The 24,574-nt window shown below is 34.3% G+C and overlaps 3 protein-coding genes across 3 annotated transcripts; 2 read left to right on the top strand and 1 right to left on the bottom strand.

Moving 5' to 3' along the window:
• Window positions 1-1,426: 1,426 nt before the first annotated feature.
• Window positions 1,427-5,831, top strand: LOC126677996 (uncharacterized). The gene is made up of 6 exons (XM_050372830.2): window positions 1,427-1,967; window positions 2,050-2,086; window positions 2,762-2,998; window positions 3,110-3,157; window positions 4,553-5,160; window positions 5,296-5,831. Exons 1-6 carry the CDS (start codon window positions 1,666-1,668, stop codon window positions 5,366-5,368), a joined length of 1,305 nt encoding a protein of 434 aa, XP_050228787.1. The 5' UTR covers window positions 1,427-1,665; the 3' UTR covers window positions 5,369-5,831.
• A 1,153-nt stretch (window positions 5,832-6,984) lies between these two features.
• LOC126676774 (DNA-directed RNA polymerase 2B, chloroplastic/mitochondrial) lies at window positions 6,985-16,828 on the top strand. Its single transcript, XM_050371058.1, has 19 exons — window positions 6,985-8,035; window positions 9,131-9,346; window positions 9,440-9,573; window positions 9,652-9,718; window positions 9,969-10,027; window positions 11,291-11,408; window positions 11,564-11,677; window positions 11,818-11,949; window positions 12,033-12,449; window positions 12,951-13,001; window positions 13,221-13,291; window positions 13,384-13,468; window positions 13,610-13,762; window positions 13,851-13,925; window positions 14,041-14,130; window positions 14,241-14,288; window positions 15,016-15,130; window positions 15,212-15,315; window positions 15,931-16,828. The coding sequence occupies exons 1-19, from the start codon at window positions 7,139-7,141 to the stop codon at window positions 16,039-16,041; spliced, it is 3,057 nt and encodes a 1,018-aa protein (XP_050227015.1). The 5' UTR covers window positions 6,985-7,138; the 3' UTR covers window positions 16,042-16,828.
• Window positions 16,829-17,041: 213 nt separating this feature from the next.
• Window positions 17,042-23,576, bottom strand: LOC126676777 (uncharacterized). The gene is made up of 12 exons (XM_050371059.2): window positions 23,148-23,576; window positions 22,965-23,050; window positions 22,700-22,779; window positions 21,821-21,876; window positions 21,423-21,471; window positions 20,485-20,631; window positions 20,012-20,107; window positions 19,358-19,471; window positions 19,107-19,237; window positions 18,589-18,818; window positions 17,677-18,498; window positions 17,042-17,425 (listed from the first exon to the last, which is right to left on the bottom strand). The coding sequence occupies exons 1-12, from the start codon at window positions 23,474-23,476 to the stop codon at window positions 17,376-17,378; spliced, it is 2,190 nt and encodes a 729-aa protein (XP_050227016.1). The 5' UTR covers window positions 23,477-23,576; the 3' UTR covers window positions 17,042-17,375.
• Window positions 23,577-24,574: the final 998 nt, after the last annotated feature.

The raw sequence follows: 24,574 nt of genomic DNA on the forward strand, positions 1-24,574 counted from the left end.
ACTTTATAAATTATTAAAAAATTATCAAAATAGTTACTAGAGTTAGAATAATGAGTAAAATAAACTACTTCAAATATATAATTATTTCATATTAGCAATAATAATGTTTTAATCATTTCAAATTTATTTAAAATTTTATACTTAAATACAATTTATAATTAAACATAAATATGATTATCCTAATTTAATAAATATAATTATCATTATTTGACGAGTTACACTACGAGCCACGTGTGAAACACGTAAAGCTACACTAGTATTTTTTAAAAGTCTCACGTAATTTTATTCATATGTCATGGTTTAACAATAACGTATTTTATTAGAAATAAAATTTATTGTTAGCCAAAAATATCAAAGTATATTGTTATTCCGTGTAGGAAATAAAATCTTAAGTGTGTGAATTTTAACGAAAAGCAAGCCACGTAGTTGATACGTTATAAATTGCATTCAATGGGGATATTTTCAAATACCAATTTACCCATCAACTTTCTGTCGATGGACAATGACTCCAAAATTTTACTTTTTTTAGCATATTGACAAATTACAAATAATTTTTCACCCAATTTGTCAAAAAGAAATATGCATTTTTTAGACGTTCATCCAAACAACTTTTGTCCAATGTTTATCAAACTTACGAGATGTACAAACCATTTCTTTTTGAGGTAAGAGGTAACCAATTTAAAGCTACAAAAATTAAGAGATATGGCCAGATATATGACATTATGATAAGATCAATTACTAAATATTTTGAGAGATTAGATTTAACTGATTGAATATAAAATATTATTATCAAATACATATTAAAAAAAATTATAATTTTTATTCATAATAAGCTGTTAATAATTGACAAATGAAATTTTAAAATTTATACCATTAATAGCATTTTAACTAAACAGTTTAGCAAGCGTCTCCTAACGACAATTCAAATAATTTTTACTACAACATCTATTATTTGAAGGATTGATAATTTGAATAATTTTTATTTATTATTAAAATGAAAATTTTAATTTGTTTTAATATTTTAGTTCAAATTTTAGTTATAAAAAAAACATACTAACTAAATTATACACTAAATTTTTTATTAAATCAAACACTCAATTTCATCACAAACTATTCAAATGGGCAACAACCAAAGACCATGGACATATTTCAAGGAATACCACTCAATTCACTAACAAACATACCAAGTAAACAAAACAAAAACATGTAAAAATATTGTTAAAAACAAAGAAAATATTAGTACTACCAAATCCTTAACTAATTCCCAACCGTAATCCTTCATTACAATACTAATAACACAATTAAGCTGTCAATTAACACACAGCAACACAAAGAAATAGAATATTTCGGTCAGCCTGGTCAGCACCACCCTACATGGACACGTGTCATCATCCCCCTTTTATATTAAATAAAATCTACATTTTGATTTATGTTTTTCTTTTGAAATCATCACATTACACATCACACGTGCTCTCTTACCCCTTCCTTTTCTTCGCCGGAAACCTCTCCTCCTCCTCCTATATTTCCTCCGCCGCTCAAAATAAAATAAAATTTAATCACATCTAATCTTGAATAATCACGCTATATGAATGTTAATTTTATTAATTAATAATCCGATTTAGAATATCTTTTTTTATTTATTGGTGACGGTACGGCTGCTAAAAAATGGGGACGGTGACGTCTTCGATGGCGGCGAAGTTTGCGTTCTTTCCGCCGAGTCCTCCGTCGTATGAGGTGGCGATGGACGAGGCGAGCGGCAAGCTGATGATGGTAGGAATAGGTACGAGAGAAAACGTTGACGTTTTGAGAATGGATACGAAGAGAGGGAACAGAGTAGTGGCGGTTTATTTTAAGAATCCGGCAGCTAATTTAACAGTGTTGTATTCACATGGAAATGCAGCTGATCTAGGGCAGATGTTTGATCTGTTTTATGAACTTAGTTTGCATCTTAAAGTCAACTTGATGGGGTTAGTGAATTCCACTGTACCTTTCTTGATCAGCTACTTCATATTATTGTTTCTGATTTTGTTTTGTGTTTGTGATGTGCAGGTATGACTATACTGGCTATGGACAGTCTAGTGGAAAGGTATTTTTGTTTTTGTGTTTTTTGAACTGTTTGGTGACTTAAAAAGAGAATAAAGTGAAAGGAAACCAAATGATGTTTAAAATAATAATTTGAATTTTTTGCAAAATCATGCCATTTTTATCATGATTTGATTTTTTTAGACTGTTCCTTTTTTTTTTAACTTCAAAATTTGGTTTTCTAATGTTCTAGCAATTATGAGGTTTCCAAATTTGAGAATTAGCTTATTAGAAATCAGTAAGCTCTTGCATTTGTATACTTTCCAAACGAGGGAATGAACTTAACTGAGCTAAATTGAGCTCACTTTTTCCAAACTACTAATTTGTTAGGTTTGAATATAGAAGGAATAGATTGTTCTCAGTTTGATTTGATAAATTTAAAGAATTCTAGTTTGAATCCGTTAAAAAAATTATCGCGTTTACAAGTTCAGATTTAGATCCAGATTTGATAAAATTGTAAAGGTGCGCTAAAAAGTTCTCCTCTTGGAACCAATAACTAAGTTGATGAGTTTCATGACTTCTAGTTTTAACATGTTGTGATTTGGATCCAAATTTTGTGGAACTGTAATGGAGTAAGCAATGGATCTCTTTGTAAAAATTGTTGCTTTGGCACCATTTAGAAGTGCAGATGAACTTATTATTGTTTGCTGTTTCTATATTTTTTTTTCTGTTTGGGCAGCCATCTGAGCAGAATACATATGCTGATATAGAAGCTGCATATAGGTGTCTTGAAGAAAGATATGGTGTTAAGGAAGAAGATATTATCTTATATGGTCAATCAGTTGGAAGTGGACCTACACTAGATTTGGCAACTCGATTGCCGAAATTGAGAGCTGTGGTTCTTCATAGTCCAATTGCTTCTGGCCTTCGTGTTATGTACCCAGTGAAGCGAACATATTGGTTTGACATTTACAAAGTAATTTTTTTATTGATTTGTGTTTAACTATCAAAACTTGATTAAATTAATCTTTCCAATATTTGAAACATCTACCATATGACGATAGCTTTTTGGTTCTATGTGGTGCAGAATGTTGATAAAATACCAATGGTCAACTGTCCAGTATTAGTGATACATGTAAGTTCTTCTAACTATTTAGTAGTAAATATTTTAGAATTATGGTTAAAGTTTGTTAGATGTTTCTACATTATGGGTTGTTACTGCGTTACGTTCCTCACCCATGATCTGTAGGAAAATTCCATTGACAGGGCATGGTTCATCTAACGGAACCTGATCTGATATGAGAGGCTTGCATTCTTATGTTACAACAAGCTGGATTTACTGACCTTGTGCAGTAACCATTTAAGTGGGTTAAAAGCGCAATTCAGTGAAATTGGGCATATATGTCCCTATCATCCAACTATGCATTATAGCTCGAGAAACTCTTTGTTATCCAGATTCTACGATTTTTAACATTTGTGACAATGCTTGTTTTTTGGAAAATGGTATCTTGTTAATCCATGAACGTTTACAAAAATAAGCACCAGGCAAAGTGTACTACTTAGGTGGTACTCTATTCGAGATTAAAGAAATCATGCAAGGATCAGTAAGTTTGGAACTAGGCTTGGTTGAAATCATTTGAGTGACATGAGAATCCAGTGATCCTGATCACTTTTATTTTGTTCCCCTGGTGAAATGTAAGGAAATATTGGAGACAAGTAAAGAAAACAACAAAACATAAAATGAATTTAGAAAATGAGGTAATGGAATTTCCATATTTAACATGGATAGATCTAGTGTATAAGCTTAGGTAACCTGTTGTAACTGCTAAAATTAACCTTCCAGTAGCTACACTAAATATCATCTATACTTGCCAATTACATTTGCACTTGTTTTTACATTGTAAATGCAATGTCTATATGTTATAACTTGGTAATAGTCACTGCCACAGCCACTGAACACGGTATGATCCAAAGGAAGACTACCTAGTATATTTCATTCTAATAGTGAATGTGGATATAAATATGTAGCTCACTTTCCTTTTCATCAAATAAATGAGTAAATATTAAATTTTCATAGTAGTTTTAGTTAGTGGCTTTGTGAGACAGGAACAGTATAGAAAATCTAAACTTGGGACGTAAACACTTTCTTACTGAAATTAGCCATTTTATACATCAATTAAATGGTATAAATTGTCAAGTGCTTCTTGTCGGTTTAGAGGCGGATGAACCCACATTTACCAGATCTGTTATCTCTTATGGTGTATAACATAATGTGCGCATCTCTGAGATGTATAATGTCTTCTGATGTGGTTTAAGTGTTTAGGGCATGTTATATAGTTACTCATAGCAGCTTTTAGAGTATGTCGATATGCTGTTGCTATAAACAATGAGCTTTCTTCTTCAATATTTAACTGTTTATTGTTAGTATAATGCATTTCGGACAAATTTAATAAAAAATGGAAAAGGCATTTGGATAAAAAAACTGTACTCAATTTTTTTGCTGGTTTGCTCTGTCTGTCTTTTTTTGTAGGGGACCTCTGATGATGTTGTGGATTGGTCTCATGGTAAACAGCTTTGGGACCTTTGTAAAGAGAAATATGAACCATTGTGGGTGAAGGGAGGCAATCATTGCGACTTAGAGCTTTATCCGCAATATATTAGGCATCTCAAGAAGTTCGTATCAGCGATTGAGAGATCACATCTTAGAAATGGCTCTGGGTTAATTAAGGATCAAACAGTTAATCCTCGAAACAGCACAGATTCTAGAGAGACTTCTAGGCCAAGCATAGATCAGAGAGAGAAAATCAGACAGGGCATTGAGCAAAGAGAAAAGCATAGGGTAAGCACAGATCATAGAGACAAATCAAAAATCAGCATCGATCGGAGAGAGAAATCCAGAAAAAGTGCGGACCTTAGTGAAAAAGAGAATAACAGCTCTGATCACCTCGAGAAAACAAAGGATAATGGGTCAGACCATCTCGAGAAAGCAAAGAAAAATGGATCAGACCATCTCGAAAAAGCAAAGAATAACGGGTCAGACCATCTCGAGAAAGCAAAGAATAACGGGTCAGACCATCTCGAGAAAGCAAAGAACAGTATGTCGGACCACCCAGAGAAAGCAAGGAATAGCATTGATAGGTAAGTTGGCTGCCCTTTTCTTTTTCTCTTCTGCAACCTATAATTCACTTGTGTTTCTTAGTTTCTCCTACACCGCCTAAGGTGGTGGAGCAATCATGCAAATTTTAATTGTGGCAGTTTACTCTGGCTTTGCAGGTTTGGGCACATGATAAGATCAGTTGGATTATGCAATATCGATTGTTTCAGGCCTACTGCAACAGCTCTCTGAAGAAAAATGATGATAAGGATTGAGGTTGTATTATTCTTCAATCATAGTGAAATTGTTCGCTGCAGAATCAGAAAGTAAATTAACCAGGCAAACTTTTTATGACACCTCTCGCTTATACAAGCATAGTTTTTGATCACTATGAATTTCATATGGGAGCTGATCGTATTGTACAGAACGGATATTGGCAGGTTTTGATTCAATGCATTCACAAGCTGATAAGGGAACCTGCGTGATTCCATTTGCTGATATTCGGAGTATTTTTTCCCTCGTCAAAAACACGCGAGATCTCGTGAAAGTCTGTCTCTCATATTATCCTTTTAGCTAAAGCAGGGCGAGAAAAATTGTAGGAATATAGATGTTACTGTATCTTGTTGAACTGTTTGAAGAAGTCTTGTGAAAATGAAACAGGAACTTTATATTAAATTATTGAGGCAATGTGCATTAGCTACTAATGTTTAAGTAATATTTTCTAACCACTCTTTTCAGGTCTATCCTCTTCTCCGAACTCTTGTAAAACTGTAGAGTTCAATTGTAGCACTGTATTATTCTTGTGAGCTGTTAGATAAAATTCAGTAGTAGTCAACAAGTCTTTTTAACATTTTCATTTGATTTTTTTATATATATTTGATCAGTTTCTAGTTCAACAAATGTTCATTTTGTCTCCTAAACTTGGTGCAAAAAATTAATTAAGGTCAAAATTATGGTTTTAAAAGAACACTTGAACCTGGTATTTTAGTTCATTTTCTCCCCTCAAATGAGGCGATAAAAAACGATTGAAGTATTATATGAAAAATTAAAAATTGAATCCAAGCTATTATTGAACAATTTGAAGCTGAAAGGATAAAACTGAGTTCAAGTGTCAAGTTTGGGGTGTAATTTCTTTCAAAAATTATGAATTTATTGATCAAAACCTTTGGTTTCTAATTCCTGTCGACTTCTAAATCTTCATATATGATCATAATCTATCAATTTGTTCACTACGTGCTAAAAATATATCACATAATTCTCTATCATGGAACGTGGCTAATTTTCACTCACCTTTTCTCTTTTACCTTATTCATTTAGTTTCAATTTCTAATCCTAAATTCTTTAAATTGTAATTAGTAATGTAAATTTTGTTCTTCAAATATTTACTAATGATGTAGCAAGTGTCATGTGAAGAATATGATGGTTTAATTTTTATTTTATCTTATTTGAAAAAAATTATTTAATAATTTATTTGATATAGGCTTAAATGCATAAAAAATCACCAACTTTCGCGTGTTTTTGGTATTTTACATGAATTTTTAATTTTGGCATATAAATACATGAATTTTTAAAATTTGCAATAATCATACCAACTTCGTTTTGGGGTGAAACGGCACCGTTTTGATTGTAAAACGGCACCATTTTGGATATAAAACAGCAACGTGATACATAATTGCATTTTAATATGTTTAATTAAAACACTTCAATATCATGAGCCATTGAAGTTAATTAAAAGGACAAATAACCTTTTTAAAAAGGATTAAATTCCACAAAATCTACGTAAAAATAAATGTAAAACCCAACAATTTAAACAAATCACAATTAGAGCCCCATAACATGTAAGAACTTTACAATTACCACCTTATTATCAAAATACATAATACCTGAAAAAAAACTGTCGATTAGCTAAAACCCCAAAAATAAGGTTTAAGCAGGGTTTAAGGCGGCTACTGCAACTTCTCTGCTATTTTTCACCTTCAATTTGTTTAGTTGCTTCGAAATTTTTGATGATACTATAATTTGATGTCCATTACCAAAGCTTCTTTAACCTTCCATCAGTTTATTCCCTTTGATTCAAACCCTTCAATTTATTCTTTAAACCCACCAAACTCGTCCACTATTATGTGGAGAAACTCGGCCAGACAGATCATTTCTACAACTCGACTCAGTCTTCATTCATTTTCTCGAGCTTGTACGTTTCCGGGTCTATCTCGAGAACCAATTTTTGCTGATAAATGTAAGTTTAATCCGTTAAATTTTTCAAATTGTCATGCGGGTTTTCGTCGAATTGGTGAAATTTTTACTCATGAGGATTGTATTGGTAATAGAGAGAGTTTTACTTCTAATATGTGTTTAGACAAGAGGTATTTGTGTAGTGGGTTTTGTGCAAGAGGGTATGGGAGTGTAGCCGAGGCTGTTTCGTCATCCACGGATGTCGAAGAGGACGTTTCTGTTGCCGATGAAGTGCAGGAATTGCTGCAAGAGATGAGGAAAACGGAGAAGAGAGAGCGAGCTTTAGTGAGGAGCAAGGAACTAGGAATGGGGATTTGTAAGTATCAAATGTTGCGAAAAAGGCAAGTGAAGATTGAGACTGAAGCATGGGAACAGGCTGCGAACGAGTATAAGGAGCTTTTGATGGATATGTGTGAGCAAAAGTTGGCTCCCAATCTGCCTTATATGAAGTCGTTGTTTCTTGGGTGGTTTGAGCCTTTGAGAGATGCAATTGCGGAAGTGCAGGATTTAATTAGATTGGGAAAGAATAAAACAGCTTATGCTCCTTATTTTGATCAGTTACCGGCGGATATGATGGCGGTTATTACAATGCATAAGTTGGTCGCACTTGTCATGACAGGTGGGGAACATGGATGTGCAAGAGTTGTGACTGCTGCTTGTTTAATCGGCGATGCAATTGAGCAGGAGGTACGTGGTATTTTACTTTTCACTTTTAATTTTTGGGTTCACATTGCTAACAGTTTGTATTGAGTTATATCGGGCAGCTAAATTATCATCTTGGCATAGATTTTTAGCAGCAAATCTTTTTATGTATGTTTTGGTTTGTGAATTGTAGAATGATACCCTATATTGACAGGTATTTGAACTTGATATAGAAAATGCTAATTGCTACAATGACATGAATTTAGTAAAACAAGGGAACCAAAAAGCTTTACTTGATTACAGCTTGCAACCTTTATATAACGTATTGATCTTGAAAGAAGAGAAGTAGCATTACCTTTAACAGAAATCTATTACGGAACTTTACTTGAGAAACCTTAGTGGTATGTGCTAAAATAGAGTACATATGTGAATTTTGTAATAATGTAGATCTCTGTCCAGTGTTGGTTATGCCTTGATTTGAATGAAGTGGCAACTGTTTTTAATTTTTTCAGATCCAAGTACTGTATGGATGAGAATTTTTTTCTGTCTTACAAGATGTCAGCAGAGTGGTTTGATGACAGATTGTTTTGCCTGCTTGAGAGTAGAGACTATACTTATGATGGCATTTTGGTTCTTGATGGAGTATAAGCTGTTGTATTGATTAGGAGGTGACGCATGCCATCAGAATTAGGCAGGTCAATACAGTGTTAAGCAACTTAATCTTAAATTTCACTTGTTTTGTTAAGTTATGCATGATTTATTCTATCATGGGTCTACTATGATTTTTGGCTTGTGTCTTCATTTTTATCTATGCTTATCATAGATGCCTGGAATTGTGATTACATGGTCTATTAGAATCTTAAGGTAGAATTCTTGGAGACTTAGATTGCTGGCCCCTTCTTTTAATGTATTATTATAGTGGATTTATAAAACATAATACTTACCGTTCTTTCTCTGAAAGCATATCGCTTGTTAATGTTTAATGTTTTGTTATTCATGCTCTAGCTTTTTTCGATCTGCTGCAATAGTCCATCTCATGTATATATATAGTTATACTTCATCCAGTGACATTAGGAAGCACCTGCCCATTTGTATTTTTGAATGTGAGCTTGTTTCATAACTGTTATTGCAATGGACCAGGTCAAAATATACAAGTTTCTGGAGAAAACAAAGAAAAGAAATTCTGGTAATAGTAAAAAAAATCAGCAAGATGAATCTGATGATGTGGTAAAGGAGCAAGAGAGGTTAAGAAAAAAGGTCACAGATTTAATTAAGAAACAAAAGTTGCCTGCAGTCAGGCAGATAGTGAAGGGGTATGATGATTCAAAACCCTGGACACAAGATGCCAAGGCCAAGGTCTGTAATTATTATTATTCCCATAAAAAAACGTTTTCAGTTCCCATTGTATATGGGATGTATAAATCTAATCCAAGTCTCTCTATGTTGCAGGTTGGGAGCCGTTTGATTGAATTGCTGATACAAACAGCTTATATACAGCCTCCTGTTGATCAGTTAGCTGACACTCCACCTGATATTCGACCTGCATTTGAGCACTCATTCAGAAATGTGACACAAGGAAATAGGTGAGATGTCATTTCTCTATTATTTATGCCTTATTTATAATCACTTCAAATCTATCTTATTGGCAATTCTTTGAACAGGAAGATCAGCCGGAGATATGGTGTCATTCAGTGTGACCCTCTAGTCCTAAAAGGCCTTGAGAGAACTGTTAGTTATCCCATCATTTCTATTGTCGATGTGTTGAATTCTGTTTTTTTTTCTTCGAGCTTATGATATTGAGCTTTATGCTGTCTTTTTTAGTTTATATCTACTGTAAGAACTGATAAAACTATTTTGAAAGATTAGAGGGCTGAAATAAATAATGTTTTTTTTACTTCTCTTCGTGTGGGTATCTCTAAAGTTGCTGGTTCTGTTTCTCCCCTCTTAGGAAACATAGAATAATTGTTTCTCTTCACAGGCAAGGCATATGGTGATCCCTTATATGCCGATGCTGGTTCCGCCAGTGAAGTGGACAGGGTATGTTACTTCATCTTTAATGTTTATTATTGTACTGTTTGTCTTGTTATTTTCAATCATTTAAACATGGAAATTAATTGATTAGCTCCTTAATTTTTTTTACATCTTTTTATATTGCTTGAGCTACTTTAACATATTGCACCGGATTCATTCGCTAAACTACCCCTCCCCATCCCCAATTTAAGGAAAACTACAATTGATGATACTGGTATCAAGGAATATAAAGTGACGGAGCTTAATCGTATGCTGAAAATGTAATTCTAAATGAGATTAGTAATGCAGCAGATTCTAGATTTTTTTTTAATTTTATTGCTTGAGCTACTTTAACATATTGCACCGGATTCATTCGCTAAACTACCCCTCCTCATCCTTAATTTAACGAAAGCTACAATTGATGATACTGGTATCCAAATATAAAGTGACGGAGCTTAATTGTATGCTGTATATGTAGTTCTAAATAAGATTAGTAATGCAGCAGATTCTAGATTTTTTTTAATTTCTGAGATCGGGAAGGACATACATATTTTATGTATGTGGATGTGTGTACAGCAGTGCAGGAAGGTCAACAATAGAGTATTTAGGAAAAATATTTTGTGTATTTCCCTTTGTTAGATAAATTTGTAGATAGAATACATTTATGGAGTAGCTTGAGTATATTAAGGTTTACATGGAGGATTGTTAGGATTAACATGGAGAAGTTTCTTTATCTTGTAGGCTGCTTGTTTACATTATGGACCTTTCTTATTTCAAATATATTTTTAGCTACCAAGATTTCACCTAGCTTTTTCATGCTGATATTAGATGGTGCATGATATTTGTGCGAGGACATAGATTTGATAAAAGACAGTGTTGTTGGGTTAAAACAGAAGTCTAGAGTTCTAAGTCTAATTACTGTGCAACAGTTCAATGCTAAGAGGAAATAACTACAGTGTAGATCATAGACCAAAAAAATAATAATTTTAGTTTAAAAATCAGCTCTTAAAAGATCGTCATAAAAAATTATTGAGAAAAAGATCCATTATGAATTTCAACTTGTTTGAAGAGTTGCATGGAGTCTAGAGAAGAGGATAGTTCCTTGTCCATTCATTCATCACTCTGAACATGTAGTTAGGTTAGAGCAATTGAAACATCGAAGTCCTAATAAATTTTACTTCTATTATAATCTCATTTAAAAAGCATTATTTTGCAGTTCTTGTAGACTTGTGTAGATTGCTTTATTCTATTTAGATGTCTTCTCAATCATGTTATTCACACCCTTTCCAGTTATGATAAAGGAGCACACTTGTTTTTGCCATCATATGTTATGCGTACACATGGTGCTAGACAGCAACGTGAAGCTGTTAGGAAGACCCCTAGAGATCAACTACAACCAGTTTTTGAGGTTTGTCATTATTAATCCTATGCTAACTAATTCTGCTTATTCTTTTTTGATCTGAACTCTGTTTTACCAACATTTTGACAAGCCAATATTTTTTAGCTCGTGGTCCTGTGAGTAGATTTTATGACGTTAAATATTCATTTGAATTAATTGGCCAGGCTCTGGATACACTTGGAAATACAAAATGGAGGATAAATAAAAGGATACTCAGCGTTGTAGATAGAATCTGGAATAGTGGAGGTCATCTTGGTGATTTGGTGGACCGAAATGATGTGAGTTGCTTATGTTGGTTTTTTAGTAATATTTCTCGTCTCTTGTTTGGTTGAACGCTGCTTGATTTGATCCTTGCACTCTACGAATGGTTCAAATCTTCATGTAATGAGAACTCAGTTGTCAAACTGCATTGATGCAGCTTCCTTTACCAGAGCAGCCGGATACTGAAGATGAAGCTTTGCTTAGGAAATGGAAGTGGAAAGTCAGAGCTGTCAAAAAAACGAACAAGGAGAGACACTCACAGCGTTGTGACACTGAACTTAAACTTGCTGTAAGATTCATTTCACTTCAAGTGAGACAATTTCATTTTAATTTTCCTATGGGATTTATGCTGACCACCTTAATTGGGTTTAGGTAGCACGGAAAATGAAAGACGAAGAAGGTTTTTATTATCCACATAACCTCGACTTTCGAGGGCGTGCATATCCCATGCACCCATACTTAAACCATCTCGGTTCAGATCTCTGTCGGGGAATTTTAGAATTTGCTGAAGGACGCTCTCTAGGAAAGTCAGGCTTACGCTGGCTGAAGATACACCTTGCTAACCTATATGCTGGTGGTGTGGACAAATTTTCGTATGATGGTCGAATAGCTTTTACTGAAAACCACTTGGATGATATATTCGATTCTGCAGACCAACCACTTGAAGGAAAGCGTTGGTGGTTACATGCAGAAGATCCATTTCAGTGCTTGGCAGCATGCATTGATCTCACTGATGCTCTTAGAAGCTCCTCTCCAGAAACATTTATTTCACACATGCCAGTTCATCAGGTAATTTCTCCAACTTGCATCATATTGTGAATTGTGAATTGCTTTTGGACGTTTTAGGTGGATTGTGAAGTGCCATACTTAGTTGGCACATTTTTTACGTTGCTAATGAATTGATTGATAAGAATCAGGGAACTAAGTACAACTGTACAAGAAGAAAAGGAAGTTAGAATTTGCTGTCCATCCTTTTGAAAAGTAAACAAAATTCTAATGATAATAGGTGTTTTTTGTTATAATTGACACTGGGGTTTGTCTTTCTTGAAGCCCGTTTTATATTATTGTCATGTCTTACCTATTTGGGACGGTCAACACAAGTTTCGTGATGCATTAATTGCTCAGTCTTCTTCTCTCTTGCTGTATCTTCTTTTATTCATTTTCGTCTCTATTTTCAGCTCATCTTTGGATGCCATTTGTTTGATCTGTGTCTGTACTATAGTGTTCACTATTATTTTCTTAATATTAGCTTGTTCTGAGATACTCCCTCTTCATTGTGCTTTACTCTAGGATGGTTCCTGCAATGGCCTACAACATTATGCTGCTCTAGGAAGAGACAAGGTAGTGCTTGCTTAAATATTTCATTTTACTTTTTCTCGAAGATGCTCGTAATTTTGTTGAACTTATCTGCATAATGCTTTCACTTTGTTTTTTTAATTTTTAAATGATCTTAAAAAAATTCTGAACTGAGATACATCAATTCTTTTATACACCTGAAATTGAAAACCACGTGTTAGTTTGAGTAACTGTTAAAATGCTCTAAATTGGAAATCTCTGCAGCTGGGAGCAAGTGCTGTTAATCTAGTTGCTGGAGAGAAGCCTGCAGATGTATACTCAGGAATAGCTGTTAGGTACGTTGGGTTCTCATTGTTTAGTACAAGCATTTTGCCGATTAAGTTGTCTGGAGAAAAGTTTATTGATGCTTTTGCAATTTGTCTTGTAGAGTACTCGATATCATGCGGAGGGATGCACAGAAAGATCCTGCAGAGTTCCCTGATACATTACATTCAAGAACATTAATTAGTCAGGTTGTTTACAAACTTTCATTTCTTAAATACACGTTGGCCTGCTTTTAGATGGAAAAAAATGGACCATCTAAGTTTACATTTTTCATTTTTACTTGTGGATCTCAAACTAATAGTTGGCTTTGGTGGTTGGATGTTTTCTAGGTGGATAGGAAATTGGTGAAGCAGACAGTGATGACGTCGGTCTATGGTGTCACTTATATTGGTGCGAGAGATCAAATCAAGAGAAGGTTGAAAGAACGTGGTCTCATTGCAGATGATGCAGAAATCTTTGGCGCGTCTTGTTATGCCGCAAAGGTAGATTAAGGAAGAGTTGTAGCGATTTATCCTTCCTCACAAAATCTTGCAAATCTCTTTAGCAGTAATAATATTATTGCTTGAGCAGGTGACATTAACTGCCTTGGGAGAGATGTTTGAAGCTGCAAGGAGTATAATGAACTGGCTTGGTGAATGTGCTAAGGCATGTCTCTCTAGTTTCTTGCTCTCGTTTTCTAACACACAGGCACACACGCATAGTTCGTCCCTTTAAATGTTCATTTAATAAGAAAAAAGTTGACAATTGACTTGATTACCAGATTATTGCATCTGAAAATGAGCCAGTGAGGTGGACAACTCCAATTGGACTTCCTGTTGTGCAGCCTTACCGGAACTTGGGAAGGCATCATGTGAGTTCTGTAGAGTTTATAAGAGCCTAAACAGTGATCGTCTTCTATTGTTATATTCTTATTAATTACGAGGCAATTACAAGTTAACTGCTTCTCTTATCAAATTGCAGATCAAAACTTCTCTTCAAGTTTTAACTCTACAAGTAGAAACTGAAAAGGTACCAACCAGTCTGGTCTCTGATTCAGCTATACTGTTATCTCTAGCCTTTAATAAAGTGTCAACCATGCACACATTAAGAAATATAAAAAGCCAGGGATATGCTGGAAAATGTTGTTTAAAAAACCATCTTTCATTCATGTCTGGGTGTTTAGTTAGGTCCTTTTGGCCATGTCCTAAGCAGCTTTTTAGATGGAAGAATTACCGCATAAAGGTAGAGGGCCTATACTAGCTATAGGAAGACCGCATCCTTTTTTTTGAGAGATGAAAGGGAGATTGAAATGAGCTGGCAGTTAATAATACCAAACTTTGGGCTGCAGTCTCATTCTGCCTACATCAGGCACACCTAGATAGCTTTCCGCTGAATGAAGGTTTGCGGTTTACGTTCCTAAAAGTTATGAAGCTGATTGTTAGAGCTCTTATTTCTGCCCCTGTTAAAGGAATTAAAAATATAATTCTGGATTTCACCTGCTGGCTATAGACCGAGTTTCGAAATTACATAAAGGCATGTTTGAATTAACTTGAAGATGAGATTTTGAAATTTAGCATTGGTTGTAGTCGTATCTGCCGGCAGTCGAAGTAAAAGAAAAGGGCAATTGTTTATCTTGCATTCTGTGATTTCTTCTCTCGGGTTTCATCTCTAGCCCGAATATATTAAAAATGTGGCAAGGAATTTTCACTTTTGAGCTTCATGAGCTGTAAGACTAAAAAAATGATGTTACTTGCAGGTTATGGCCAAGCGCCAGAGAACAGCTTTCCCGCCAAATTTTGTTCACTCCCTTGATGGTTCTCATATGATGATGACTGCAGTTACCTGCAAAAGGGCAGGCTTAAATTTTGCAGGTCTTTTTATTACAAATTCTTTTCTCCACTCTTGTCCCTAGTTTTTGGTTTCTTAAATTCAATTATGTCGTTTGACTGCAGGAGTTCATGATTCATATTGGACACATGCATGTGATGTGGATGAAATGAACAGGATACTAAGGGAAAAGTTTGTTGAGCTTTATGAAACACCAATACTAGAAAATGTAAGTATAAACCCTGCTGAATTTGATGGATACCACGATATCTGTACAAGGATAAACTTAATTGAAGTTTATGCTTTGAAATTTGTTCAGTTAGCCAGCTTCCAACAAATAAATCTGCATTTCATGTCATGATGTCTCTTTAAGTATTGCTTTTTTCAGTGAAACGTGAAGTATAGACAATTATGATATTAATGTGATAGATTATTGCAGGAAACAACACTAATAGAAGGTACTAGAGCCAGTGCTAGTCTAATTCTGCTTTCTTTTGAGATTAGAGGAGGCACAAGGATCCCATTTTCTAGTGACATTTTTTAGTCTACAAGCTTTGTCGTGGATTCAAATATATCTTTAATATAATTAATTATGGTCAAGTAGATCCAAATCGAGATGAAAGAAAAAAATTGGATCCATTTGATAAAAAATTATGAACTTCTAGATCTAATTGACCCTAATGAATGAAATATCGGGTCTAATTAATCTTGCCACATAAGTTTATAGAACGAAATGACTCTTCTCTCATTAAATTGCAGTATGATAGGCTATGTCAAATTTGAGGCTGTATAATTGCCTTATTTTTCATTAAGTGATTGATTGTGCTGTTTGTTTTGTAAACAGTTGTTGGAGAGCTTTCAGCAATCTTTCCCCGCATTATCTTTTCCTCCTCTACCCGAACGCGGAGACTTTAATCTGCAGGATGTGTTAGAGTCGCCATATTTCTTCAACTAACCTAATTGAAAGGCTTCTATGCATAGTCTATTATCCTGACTTGCTAGGTTGTAGCCAATCCACAATATTGTGAAATTGAGAAAGATCTACAAACTGACGAAGAACTTCCAATAGAGCTGACTGTATATATTTGTTAGACGTTCTCAATTATCGGAACTACTCCGAGGGAGCATGACCTTACACCACTGCTCATTTGCGTAAATGCATAGAATGATGTTGTACAACGCTTATGAAGAACGAGAATTCTACGTTCTTGATCATGTGTATAGGCTTTTATGGAGATGAATCAGCAATTTCACCACCATTGATGGATGAATGAAGAGGTGCTGAGATTGTGCCGCATGTGATTATTCTGGACAGTTTATTCCAGGTTTGCTGGGAAAGATGCAGTCTTACAAAGCTCTCTGACACAGAGATTATTTTCCGAAAGTACCACCAGAATATGAGCAAATGATGAGAAATACCACAGAAATCCTCCAGATGTAAAAGGTTGATCTTTTGTTAGAACTTAATGAGATTGAAGCACTACAACCTGCTGCACTTCATAAAGTATCTTTAGTCGATCAAGGGTACGACGATGTCTACAGCTGACAGAGTACATTTTAATGATAAATGGTAAATATGACGATGTATAATTGTAATATTTAAAAAACAGCTATGGAGAATTTACTTTATGACGCCCTGTACAGGAATGAAAAAGAGAACAGTGAGATTACTGAAATTTATATTTGGTCTGTACATTTTGCTTTGAATTTAAGATGTACTAATCTGAATATATTGCCTACAATGCTCTTCATTCTCTTATCCAAAATTGATCAACTGGAAACAATTGGTGGCTCATCAAGCACTTCCAGGATCTGAATCTAGATGCTAAATATTCCAATTCTGGGATTGAATTTGAACTAACCAGTAGTTTATAATAAAAAGTTATGGTAATTAAAAATAAAGTCAACTTATCAAAATTTTCTGCATGTTCTCTTTATAAGGAGGGTTTACAAAGTAAATAAAATTAGTAAAGTTGTCATATATCAGTTCGAAAGGGTGAAGCATATTGTTTGATTATCTGTACATACATGTAATAAACACTTCTTCGTGATGCTTGATTCTCCATGGAAATTTCTTCATTCAAGTATGCTTCTTGACAAAACATCTTCACCTAAATGTTTCTAAGTAAACAAGTTCACCAAATTCATCAAGGGACTTTAACACCAACCAGCTTTCAGCCATTTCTATGGTGCTTTGGGAGTGTTCCGATGCACTGGGTGCCCATTCCCTTCTAGACATTCATCCAGACCACTTAGGGTGCGATTTCATGACAAGCCGAGCATGGAAATTCAATACCCAAAACGATCATTTAGAGAGGTCCGCCCATCGCCTGTTTGGCCTGCATGGAACATCAATTTAAAAAAAATATGAAACAAATTCTTGTACGCTGAGAGTAACGGTCTATACAATCAGTTGCTTGCTACATTGCATGAAAACAGAAATGCTAATTGGAAACCGCTGAAAAGGAAAGACGACAAAATGATATTTATCAAGAATATATTATAAACATAAAGTTTTATTGTTTCAAAATCGTTTGTGAAAACGAAAACTTTAAATTGTCATGGAGTAAGGGAGAGAGAGTGCTGTTACCTTCAGGAGGCACCCAAGATTCATACTCTGAATTGCTATTAATAAATGATGGTTTCTCCGGGCCAATAACTCTTTTTTGTTTTTTGCTTTCATTATTACGCTGACCTTTGTCAATCTCTTGTCTTTCATGCCCTCCTTCCTCATTGTCCGGATGATAGCCTCTTTTATGCTTCAATAACAATGCTACGACATCTTCTGCATCAAACTTGGATTCTACAGAAGATGCTGCAATCTGATCCCCCTCGTTAACTCCAGGTCTCTCGGTTTCTTTCGGCTTCCTTATTATCAGTCCGGGAGCAGCATTTTCAATCCCTGAATCTATCTTATCCTGTGGACCATCAACACTAAGAAGGACTTTTTGCCTGTCTTTATAATCAACAAATTGATCTGCATCATCTATAATCAGAACTTCTTGTTTAGTCTCTTTCACTTCCTTACGATCCACTGCACCAAGCCATTGAGGCTCTTCAGGGGTATACACAGCATGTTTAAGCTCAGGGGCATCCACTGCGCTTTTGTCAGCTTTTGGCTCATTGTTCGATTCTAGAGCAGCAACCATGGAATCTATAGTTCTCTCCTTCTCCATAGATGGACCTACTGATTTTTCTACCCCGCTGCTTTTCTTTGATTTTGGAGTTGGTTGCTTTTTAGCACTACTGGCAGGTGCTTCAACTGTACTGGATTTTGGTTGATTTACTCTTAAATCTCTTTTCTTAACAGCTTCTCCTGACGGGTCAGCAATCTTTAACAGGAAGAAGATTCTATCAAGTTCAGACTGAAGAGACGCCAACTCTTTCTCAAAATGCAATGTTTTATCAAGAACTGAAAAGAAACATAGATAATCAGCAAGGAAAGAAATACGGTATCAAATATAAAATACCTAAGAGATTCAATTTAAACAGTAAATTCTACCTAATTGAGAGGAAAGCCCTGACATGTACGCATCAAGCGCATCTCCTCCTGAAGCAGTTTCAGATGCCATTTTATTCTTCTCAGTCAAAAGTTCATCCCTTTTGTCTTCCATTTCCTTCAGAATGGCATCTCTCTTATCAAGAAGAGTGTCGGCTGTCTCAACTGATTGATTTTCACCTACCTTTTGTTTTGAAGGTTTTTTTGTCCGGTCATAGAAGTCATCATCATCACTAACAGCATGAAAAGACTAGTTAATACCGACATAAATAAGAAAAATTGTAACTGAAAATGATGACATGACAGAAACTCATCAAAGATAACATTTAACCTAGATTATGTAAATAATCAGGACGATTTTGATCCAAAAAAAAAACATCTGGATGATTGGGTAAAATATGAGACGAAATCATTATATTCTTTTTGTTTTTCTTTTGCCAAAATTATATTCTTTTTGTTGATTACTCAATTTATGAACTCTTCAAATTGCCTGTTTTAAAGATTATGCAATTATGAAGTACCTCATATAATCTACATCATCTTCTCTTGCCCCTTTCCCCATGCCAGTAGATGTCCTCCCACCACGAGCACCAAGACTTTCCAGGATACTATCATTTAACGTCTCTTCCAAGTTTTCTAGTTCTTCCAAGATCTATTAGCATATGTGACAAAAATTATTAAGCAGATTAGCCACAATCAAAAAAGTTCTGCTTTACAGAAAGAGATAAAAAGAACTGCCAAACATAAATTAAGACAGAGGAACAGCTTTTACCTGTGTTATTCTTTGTTCATTACGAGCAATTTGAGTTTGCTGCCCTTGGGTCAACCCACCTTGTGCAATGTCTTTAGCACGAATAGCATCTATTTCTTTCTTCATATGAGCAATCTATAGCCAAAAAAGAAAATATGAGCAATAGACTCACTATATAAACATGAGAGAACAGAAACTATATACATTTTGAAGGTGTATAAAATATCATTGCCAATGCATAGCAACATTACTACCTATTTTATGCATTCTTTTTTTTCACTTCAACTCCCATTTGATGAGTAATATTGAAGAGTGCATAGATAATTGTGTTTAAATTTAACCTTTGGTATCTCATATAACATTCTTATTAACCAATATCTTTATCAGTTCATGAGTTCAACAGCTGCAGAAAATGACAGTGCAATGAACATTTTCTCCTTAATTCCGTCCAACTATGCTCTCACATTTACAAGTAGCTAACTATACAGATGAAATATTTTCGACTCCAACCATGAATGCAGGGGAGAGAATTTAATGCGGCTGAAACAAAAGACATTTTGGGATTTGCTTCAGCATAAATCTCTAAGGAACTAATAGATTAGGTATAAAAAGTAGCAACCCCATCAGAACCTAAATTCCTAGACAAAGGGTTTAAAGAAAATAGAAACTACTTGCCTTTTCAGTTCGTTTGACTATTTTATCACGAGTCTTCTCCTGCTTCTCTGTAAGTTTCCCCTTGTAGGTTTGCCAGGTAATTTCATCGCTCTCGTCCTACACAACAAACAAAAAAATTAGGGAAGACAAAATAGAATATTTATCAGCATTCATCAGGTAGATATTAGAAAGCCTAAACATGAATATGCCAAAAAAAGTAGTTCATATCCAAGTATCTTTAACTCTCTTCTAAGAAGGCATGAGATTTCTAAGGATAAATTTCTGAATCCTGATTTTTCAAATATTGAGACTGATACATTAGAAAAACTGAGTAATTATGGTGGTCAATATAGTAAGAAGTTTTTGCACAATTGCATGCACATATAGCTACAGATTATATGGAAGCCAAAATGTGGAGAATGGCAAGATAACAACATCTGTAGAAAAAAATATACTGATACTAAATTAAAAACAGATTATAATGTTCCGCCAACCTCAACTTCTTCAATAGCATCTTCTCCCATGCCCCATGAGATGCCATCAGCAAGAGATGATTCCGCCCTTGCCCGTCGAAGTGACAATTCTCGATCGATCATCTCCTGTCTGACCTTAGCTTCTCTACGAAGCTTCAAGTCTTTCTCCTACAATACAAAACCATATGACAGATAATCTCACAAGTCACAACAAACAAACGCAAGAGTCACAAGACAAGTATTTTAAAATTTAACTCAAAGTTCACTTCCAGAGAAAAAGAGAACACTTCAACTCAAAGTTTGCTTGATCTTCCAATTTTTTTTAAAAAGAACTATCTTTTTTTTAATCATTATTTTTTAATGTTACAAATCACTTGCACACTCACTTTATGACTGGCAGGTTTTAAAAATGTTTTTGGGGAATGGAATTATAAAAAATTAAGAGCTCAATCCAATAAACTGATGCAAACCAATGTTCAATAATTATACGCAGGCGAGTGTAAAAACTGAATTGGATCACATTTGCAAACCAAAACCAAACTGGATAATCAAATTTGGTTTGGTTTGTTTTGATTTTGTGAATTTCATGAAAAAATAAATAATGTAAAAATTATCACCAAGTTCTTAATGGCAAAGGCAGTAGTTTTCTCTGCATTGGACTTGATTTTGAGCCTTAGTAGCAACACTCTTTTTTCTCCTTTTAATTTCTTTTTCAAAAAATTAAAAAAATAATTGATTTACATGCCCCAGAGTTGACACCTGGTCGCTTGGAAGTAATTGCATGAGAGCTAAACTATTGAGTAAGAGTGTGGAACGGTACTTCTTTTTGCCATTTTAAATATTTTAAAAATAGTAATCAAATAACCGAACCCATCAAAATAACTGACAGTTTTGGAGGTTGCATGGTCAGTTCAATGACCAAACCAATTGAAATACCCCTAATTATATAAGTGCATTACCGGTGGCATCAGTGCAGTTGGTCCTTGGAAAAGGTACAATCGAGATGATCTGTAAAAAAGAATCACAAAGGACAATCAATGATTCACGGGATAATATAGAAACAATCTAAATCTATGGCTAGCAAATTACTATATGTCCTTGTTCAGTAACCTAACAGATTGTCCAATAATCACACTTTATAGTTTATATAGCATAATTAATATGTGAAGTAGAAAGCATCAAGGACATTGTGCTGTTAATTCAATGAGAATCCTATAGAGACTTCAAATATTTAATATTATGAACTTCGGTGTCATCAATTTAATAGTGTATCATTTATTAATGAGGCAAAGAAAAAGAAGGTATAGCAGAACAGGCAAAGTTCAAAGCAAAAAAAGCTGGTAAGGATAATACTTACTGGCCAAATCGAATAACATCACCAACATGCAATTCCACATAAACCCGTTTTTCAACCTGCAATCAAGAAGATGAAGGAATTGAGCACCAACTGTTTAAAAAATGCACTAAAACATCAACAGAACAATGAACACCTCTACTACAGGAAACTTGTTAATTTCAACAGCTGAAAGCTACAAACAGAATATTTCAATCTACTACACAGCTGATCACAAGAAATAATGTATCTGACCTTTGTCCCTTCATTGCATAACCAAGTTCCAAGGAAAACCTTTTACATTTATTTTTTACAGTTTTTATCTAATCGCATATTGTGAGCCACTCAAAGTCTAGGAGCTTTACTGTAAGAAACCCAACTTGAAAATTTGAAGGGCTCAATGCATTCAAGATTCAATCAGGCGATGAGAGCTGATGCCAAAAGAATCAATTCTTTGAAAAGTTTAAATGGTTAATGCTTCTCAAATAATTCATTTTTAGACAACTTTTTACACGCCCGCCTTGAAGTATTTCTAACACGGAAGGATTACACACCCAATCACTATAACAAGAAGTCCCTTAGCTTGCAAATGAACTTAACAGAGCATAAATTGATGACTACGTCAGAAAAAAAGGAATTTCCATAACTTCCTGTTTGTTTATTACAATAAAAAAAATGTCTAATGTATTTTACAGACATAATTATGAGCCTTCTAATAAAATGAACATTCACCAACAAAGTAACATGTCAACTAATGTATGCGACAAATTATGCATATTATAATCACAAGTTTAAACTTTGAAGCATATCAGACTTATTTAAATGCAATTACCCAAAATAAACAAATAAAGTAGCTGCCAAGATCACACAACAAGGAGGAGGAAGAAAAAAAAAGAGATGTACCTGAGACTTGTTAATGAAAGTACCATGAGTACTGTTGAGGTCAAAAAGATAAGCATCTCCACTTCTTTTGAACTGAAGAACTGATAAAGAGAAACAATTCTTATTACAACTGGTATCAATTCGATTCAATCCAACTAACTACTCTAGAAATTCACATTTTAAGTTATATTACAGTATATAGTGTTTCTAATTATAGTATTCAACTAGTCTACAAACAGAATTCAACTTAACCAAAAACTCTAAAAGAAGTAAACAAAAAAATTACCAGCATGAAATCGAGAGATAGTAGGATGCTCAAGAACAAAATCACAAAGATCAACACGGCCAAACATGTAAGCTCCTTTCTCAAACCTGAAAACACAGACATCACATAAGATTTAAAAAAAAAAAAAGATAATCTGAATAATTAAAAAAATATTATAAAAAATCAAATTTACAAATTACTTACACATTTAATTGATCAATAACTGAGCCATCCTTAAGAACCTCGAGGTTATAATTATAACAAGGAGGTCCACTCCATTCAGGGATTTTGTACGGTACTGTAGAAGAAGTTTGATTCACGGTCCGTTCTTTTAGCGGCGCCGCATTGTTATCGTCAGTGAGTTGCTCTTCGGGAAGGTCAGTTGTTGTTGGCGGTGGCTCCACAGGAGTTTCCACTGTTGTTGTTGAACTGTTCTGAGGTTCACTCTGGGTTTCGGATTCTGCGGCGGTGGAGGAAGTGTTAGAGTTAGAGTTAGGGTTTCTAGGAGGTGGCGGTCCCATTGCGGTCGTCATTTTTTTGAGTTGCGGCGACGAAAGGCAAAACTGGCGCCACTTGACAGATCTGAAATTGAAGGCGGCAAACCTGTGTATATCCACCACGGTCCACGGGTTTTGGACTGGGAAAAGGGACAAATAATGCCCCTATGATATATAGCGGGGCATAACTTAGCCCTTAATGGAACTTTTATCTCAATTAAGTACTTAACATTTTTAAACTAAAACAATTATGCCCCTTTTAGTAACGGAGTTTATATTTAACTTAGCCCCTTTAGTGAATTTTAAAACTTTAATGTTATTAATATAATTTTTTTACTAAAATAAACACATATATTTCCCATCAAATAATCATATTTATTAATATCAAATTAAGATAATATATAAATAATTTAAGATAATTTTAGAATATTAAGAATAAAATTATAGTACCGTAAACATTTAATTTAATTTCATTAATAATTGTTATAAAAAAAGCCGTGAAGCGGTGCCAAAGTTAGAGAGAGAAAACGTATATACTAGAGAGAGAAAGTCCAATTTTATTCAATTTCGAGTGAAAGAGACGGTGATCTTCGGCCTTTAGCCGGATATCATCGTCTCTTAACTCGTTTCTTTCAATGTTTTGTTGTTTGTTTGAATAAATTACTTTGGAGTTTTGGTGTGTTTTTGAGTGTTTTATTTGTGGTTTCTGTAGATCCTTGGTTCATTCAAGACTTTTCAGCGTTTTTCAAACTTCAGTTTCACGTTCTTGAAGATTCAAGACTTTAATTTCGTTGTTCGAAGTATCTTAGCAGCGGAACAAGTGGTTAATAGAAGTTATGAGATATGACTGGAGCCAGAAAATTCTTCACAATGGAATTCATCATGTTTTTAGTCACCTGTTAAATTTGTATCTTTAAATTTCTATTTTCGTTTCGTTTCTTTTTGTAGATCGACATAAGCTTTCGAGTGTTTTTCAATTTTTTTATTTTGATATACGATGTACTTTGACCGACGATAGGATGTAATCTGTTAATCTGTCAATATTACTACATTTTGATTAAAAAAATTCATTAATAATTAACAATTAAATAATTTTTGTTTATACTTTTCATAATAATATGTAAATTTTTAAGT

Source organism: Mercurialis annua, linkage group LG4 (genome assembly GCF_937616625.2).
Source record: "Mercurialis annua linkage group LG4, ddMerAnnu1.2, whole genome shotgun sequence".
Taxonomy (NCBI): Eukaryota; Viridiplantae; Streptophyta; class Magnoliopsida; order Malpighiales; family Euphorbiaceae; genus Mercurialis; species Mercurialis annua.